The following is a 6,258-nucleotide window of genomic DNA, read 5'->3' as shown; positions in this document are numbered from 1 at the left end:
GGAAGTGTGTCTCTTTGTGGGTCTTTTGTGTCTCTTTTGTGAGAGGGTTTTCTTATTACACAGCTCTGCTCCTTCTGGGGAACAAGGGTTTTAAAAGGGATCAGAAATGGGGAGGATAGTTTTAATACAAGCCTTATTCTTCTTCTTCACAAACATTGGGCTTTGGCTTCTAAGAGGAGGCTAGTCCCCCCAAAAAGGCCAAAAGTGGCTCCTTTGGGAGGTTTTAAAAGCCTCCCCAGTTTCCTTATTAAGAGATTTTTAGGCAAGAAGGAAGGAGGCAGACCAGAATAACTCATATTACCACGAATAAAACAAACAAACATACAAAGAAATAACAACAAAAATAAGGATTAGGCACTAAAACAAATTACTTATTTTTAAAAGGAAAACCATTATTAGGAGGGTAAAAAGAAGAATTGGGTGCTTTCTATCCTTTTAAAACCGACTCACGCTGTATCTACACTGCAGAAATAATCCACTTTGAAACCGCATTAACTGTCCTAGCTCCATCCTATGGAATCCTGGGATTTGTAGTTCATTGTGGCATCAGCTATCTGTCACCGAAGGCTAAGTGGCCCAAAGGTAAAATCCCAGGATTCCATAGCACTGAAAGGTTTAAGTGGTGCCAAAGTACTTTATTTCTATAGTGTGGATGCAGCCTTCTTGGGAAAGGGGCTGATGCTGAGGAAAAGCACTGGGGACCTCCAAAGGTTTCAGCAGATTATTTATTTATTTATTTATTTATTTATTTATTTATGGAGCACTCCTTTCACATCTAGCTGCAGGGACATAACCAGGGCCCTCTCCAATTCCCCATCCCCTGATCCCCTTCCACTCTAAGAAGGCATGGAGTATCTATGCTAGGTCCAGGGGGCATTGTTTGGTGCAGACGGAGAAAGGGGATATCCACCTCTGCATCGGCCCAAAGGAGGCATATGTCACCTGCGTATGTCACCAGCAGGATGCTGTTCTCTGTGTCTTTGAGTGCTGCAGGGTTTCTTGCCAAGCCAATCCTAACCCTGGTCCCTTTTCTCAGGAACTTCATCTCAGCCTCCTTGTATACGGCTTTGGGGCCTCTCTTGCTGGAAGTGACCAAGTGCAGGGCCACCAGGACCCACTGCCCACCTAATGGCCGACACAGAGGCCAAGCGGAGGGAGTTGGGCTCCAACAGAATGAGGCTGCCCAGGAACAGCAGCTCTTTGGTAAGTTGCCATCCTGACTATTCGTTTCATCTGTGTCTGGGCTGGCTCATGAAAGCAAGCGGAGAACATACTGTCCCAGTTTGGCAGAGAGAGTCCTGGTTAATCCTCTGTCACCTCATTTTTTCAGGGGCTTTGAAAATGTCCTATTTCTCTCTCCTCCTCCCACTTTCCCCCTTCTTCTCAGGTCAGTTCAGTTGCTGCAAAATGTGTTACAAGTTCAAAATAGTGTGCATCCCATCAACTCAAAAGAGGGGAGAGGGGAGGCGAAAAGGTGGCACGGTCTAGCCCTTGCCAGGAGTCGGATGCACAAGCAAACTACTGTACCCTTCCTCGCTTGTGTGATCTTCATTGGCCATCTTGATCCCCTTCTGGTGTTGCTTGTCCACATGTGTCTTCTTTTCCCCGTCTGTGAAATGCTGGGGGCTATAGAAGAATATCTCTGGACCTAAATTGAAGGTGGGCCCAGTGGCCCTCAAACCCAGAGCACTCCCCAGAACTGTTTTTTAAAAATGAAATTTGCCTCTGAAATTAGGTGAGATATGGCTAAATGCACTATAATTCATCGGTGACTAAATGTACTATACATGTTGGGATAGTCAGTATCCTAATCAATCAATAATATCTCAGAAATGGCCTAAATTATATTCTTTATTATATTGTATATTATACTGAAAGGATTCAAGACAAACTGGATCTCTAATGCTGTAGCTTTTTGCTTGCTTACAGAATTTAAAGTTTATTTCCTGGACTGAATTCTGAAGTATTGAAATAATATTTGCAATGCACCATGTGTTTTCCTCCCCTTTTGTTTAGTCACTCTCTGGATGAGGGCTATTTTGTGTTGCAGGTGACCTTTGCGGATGTGGCGATATATTTCACCGAGGAGGAATGGAAACTATTGACAAAGAAGCAGAAACATATGTACAGTTCCGTTATGATAGAAAATTATGAGAATCTGGCCTTTGTGGGTAAGGAACCTGAATCCATTGCCCTTCCTGTGAAGACTGAGGCCCCTTTCATAATTCAGAGTGCTATGATTCCCCTTTAGAATTATAGAATCAAAGAGTTGAAATAGACCACAAGGACCATCCGGTTCAATCTTCTGCCATGCAGGAATAGACATTCAAAGCATCCCCAAGAGATGGCTATCCAGCCTCTGTTTAAAGACCTCCAAAGAAAGAGACTCCACCAAACTCTGAGGGAGTATATTCCACTGTTGAAGAGCTCTTATCCAAACCTTTTTGTGTTTTCCATTTTTAATAACTTATTATATCTTAATCATATCCATTCTTCGATCCACTGTAAACAGACTGCATAATAATACAAGTATTCCATATTTTAAGGTGACACAATGTGGGATTGCCTCTGAGATCCCCTGGGAGGCAATGTCACCCCCCCCCCCCCCCATCCCCAAGAGTAATCCGTCCCAGTCTTGGAGATGTCTTAAAGCTGTTTTAAGGCTCCTCTCTGGCATTTGACCCTCGCCAAAATTTGAATCCAGGTCCCAGCCCCCTTGTTCTGCCTTTCCTAATACATTATTTGTATATTGTATATCCTGCCTTTCTCAACAAATGGGCCTCAAAGTGTCCCTTTTATGCCTCACACACACCCTGTGTTTCTGTCTGTGATAGAGAGATGGAGGGAATGTGAAAAATAGAAAGGGAGGGGGGAGATGCTGAAGGTGAAATGCTGAAGCAGTGCAGATGGGCAAGAGGGAAGGTTGGAGAGAGGAGGGAGAAAGGGAAACGGATCAGGCCTCTGGGAGCCAGGAGGGGAAGGCAGGAGCAAAGCCAGGATCACTTAGCTCTGTGCGGAGAGGAAGGGTCCTCTGGGAAGGGCCAGGAGAGGGGCCTTGGGGATTGGGAGACAGCCACCAACCTGACAGATTTTAAGAACTGGATTGAGTGAACTGGTGAGAACACAGCTCAGGCCCTTGTTCTCAGGGATATTAAGGGGTTCTATTTAGCAATTATCAGCAATGTCTATGAAGAGAGGAAAGGCGACACAAAAATTCCTTCTTCTCTAATGTTTTTGTCCAAACTGAGTTTGCTTAGGTCCATGGTTGTTTCCAGAGGCCCTTTGTTATCCCAAATGCTTGTGTTTGGGTAGGACACCCACAAGTGCAATGCTTTTAGGGGAATTTAGTACTTAGCTGAAAAGAGAGATATAGTTTGGTTGGGGCAAGAGTGACCTCGGGATTCAGCCCAACTATACCAGGCCCAGAAGCACACAGAACTCCAAATGCATTTGAAATAGGTTTTTATATTTTATTTAGGGGAAAAGCAAAACACACACACACACACACACATGTAAGCATTCACACACATGCAGAAGAACTAGACAACAATTGGGAGTGGTCAAGAGATGTAAGACTTTCATAATGATAATACTTTACTTAGGCGGATCTGGATTCCAATTGCTGAGGGTTCAAAATGGGAAGAGAAGTCAGGAGCTCCTGTGACAAGTGGGGTTGGCGAGAGCACTGAGATTCTTAACCATGTAAACCAACAGACTGTCTGTCTGTAATTGGACTGACGTCAAAGAACAGCCATCCAGGGCAGATATTTATACTGTAATTGTTGCTTGAGGGCAGAAACCGAGTGTTCAAAAAGGTTTAAATCGATTTAGAATGTTTCCTGGGGGGAAGAATGGTCTGAAACCAAATTGAATGCAATGGTTGCTTGGTACAAATATCTTAGAAAAAAAGGATTAGCACACTGGCTCTCAGGTGCATCATGGCTCTGAATTCCAATCGCGTTGAAAAGCCAATATACAGCACAATCTGAGGGTGACGCTCCCAGATACAGCGCAACAATAACATAGCAGAGTACAGAAGCCAATGTCCAGATATAGATATTAGCAATGCACTGACCACTTTCCACACTGAAAAATAAGTCAAAAACACAGTTGATTTCATTGAAATCCTTGGAGAATTTCTCTCTTTAGTTGCAAAATAATACAAATATTTGCAAGCTCTCCTCTCCGACTTCCATCAATTTCACCATCTCTTGTACATACAACTCCAGTGCAATCCACACCAATCCACATGTGAGCTGCATACTGTATTGATTGTGAGTCATCTCCTGGTGCCAAACAGCATGAAGGAACCTCTGCAGTTAGCTTGCATCATGTCTTGGCTCTGACTCGGGACTCAATGGCAGTCTCACAGGATATGATGACACCTGTCAATCAAAGTATTTTTGCACATGGTTAATAGAATATTTTTGCAACAGTCCTTTGACTATCTCCTTCCACTGATTCCCTCAAGGCAGTCCCCATTCTTTGCTAGCTCCTATGAGTAAGAATACGATCAGTACATGGATTTAGGGGCATAAGCAGCAGGGTCATGCTTGGGTTACTTACAGCAACTTTCTTAATTTCATCTTTAATAAGGAGGGGTTAATGAGGGCTAAATTGTGGGGTAACACCCTCCTCTCTTAACTCTGATTTTCAGTCTTATCTGTCATTGTCGTTCTTTACAGAAAAACATTTGAATCATGAGAGAGTCCACACAGGAGAGAAGCCATACAAATGCCAGCATTGTGGGAAATGTTTTCCTTGGAACTCAAGCCTAGTGACACATCAGAGAGTCCACACAGGAGAGAAGCCATACAAATGCCAGCATTGTGGGAAAGGTTTTTCTTCAAAGTCAGACCTAGTGACACATCAGAGAGTCCACACAGGAGCGAAGCCATACAAATGCCAGCATTGTGGGAAAGGCTATTCTCGGAAGTCAATCCTAGTGACACATCAGAGGGGCCACACAGGAGAGAAGCCGTACAAATGCCAGCATTGTGGGAAATGTTTTTCTTGGAAGTCAATCCTAGTGAAGCATCAGAAAGTCCACACAGGAGAGAAGCCATACAAATGCCAGCATTGTGGGAAATGTTTTTCTTGGAAGTCAATCCTAGTGACACATCAGAGAGTCCACACAGGAGAGAAGCCATACAAATGCCAGCATTGTGGGAATTGTTTTGCCTACAAGTCAGTCCTTTTCATGCATCAAAGAGTCCACAATGGTGAGAAGCCATACAAATGCCAGCATTGTGGGAAATGTTGTTCTCAGAAGCCAGACCTAATGAAACATCAGAGAGTCCACACAGGAGAGAAGCCATACAAATGCCAGCATTGTGGAAAATGTTTTTCTTGGAAGTCATACCTAGTGACACATCAGAGAGTCCACACAGGAGAGAAGCCGTACAAATGCCAGCATTGTGGGAAATGTTTTTCTCAGAGGTCAAGTCTAGTGACACATCAGAAAGTCCACAAGGGAGAGAAGCCACACAAATCCCAGTAGTGAACTAATATTCTTTTTGTCAATAAGGAATATAAAAAATATATTTTCATTCAAGTGGTGCTAAGGAAAGGCCTTTGTGATTTTGTTTGTAAGCTTTGTCTATCTATATGTCTATGTTTTAAGGTTGTATTTTGTTAAGTTTGGGTTTTTATTGGTAACAGTATATGTCGATAATTACTTTGGGTTGTAAATTGTGGGTCGTGGTATTGGTTAGGTAGTTGGGGGGCTGGGAGTTGTTATATATGAGTTATGGGAATGATAGCTTTTGGAATTTGTGGGATGTTGGTTGAAGAAATTTGGAGTCCGGTATTAAAAGAAAGGGCTAGTTTGTGGGAATGGCAAAGGGGGCCTTGTTACCTGAGGGGCATAGACTGTGAGAATTGGAGGTGGGGGCTACATTTGGAAGAGTGTGATATTTTAGGTTTTGGGGTTTAAATATATTGTTTGGATTGGAGTGGGCAGTTCTGGATTAAAAACTGAATTTCTATGTTTTCTTAATAAAGTTCTTTGGTATTTCAACACACTGGACTCTTTGATGCACAGAAGTTCTGAATTTGCCCAAACTGAACCTTTCTTCTCTACTCAGTCCTCAGCTCCATTGCCCAGCAGAGGCAAATACACACACAAACATACAGGATACACAGAGAGAGCTATATTTCCAAATCAGAGCCTTCCTTTCCTGACTTTCCCTCCTGAGTCCAGCTCTGCACCTTGGGCTCCATTGTGGTCTCTTCAAAGGAAGAAAGGAGGGAAGGAAG

At 43.3% G+C, this 6,258-nt stretch overlaps 1 protein-coding gene across 1 annotated transcript; it reads left to right on the top strand.

Annotated features, from left to right (window-relative positions):
- Nucleotides 1-2,137: 2,137 nt before the first annotated feature.
- On the top strand, nt 2,138-5,923 carry LOC149282438 (uncharacterized). Its single transcript, XM_089498154.1, has 2 exons — nt 2,138-2,171; nt 4,611-5,923. The coding sequence occupies exons 1-2, from the start codon at nt 2,138-2,140 to the stop codon at nt 5,498-5,500; spliced, it is 924 nt and encodes a 307-aa protein (XP_089354280.1). The 3' UTR covers nt 5,501-5,923.
- Nucleotides 5,924-6,258: the final 335 nt, after the last annotated feature.

The sequence above is a fragment of the Sceloporus occidentalis genome, unplaced genomic scaffold (assembly GCF_023333645.1).
Source record: "Sceloporus occidentalis isolate IW3139 unplaced genomic scaffold, rSceOcc1.0.p SCAF_114, whole genome shotgun sequence".
Taxonomy (NCBI): domain Eukaryota; kingdom Metazoa; phylum Chordata; class Lepidosauria; order Squamata; family Phrynosomatidae; genus Sceloporus; species Sceloporus occidentalis.
Note: the sequence above shows the minus strand (reverse complement) of the source record. Positions and strands in the feature narration are given on the sequence as shown.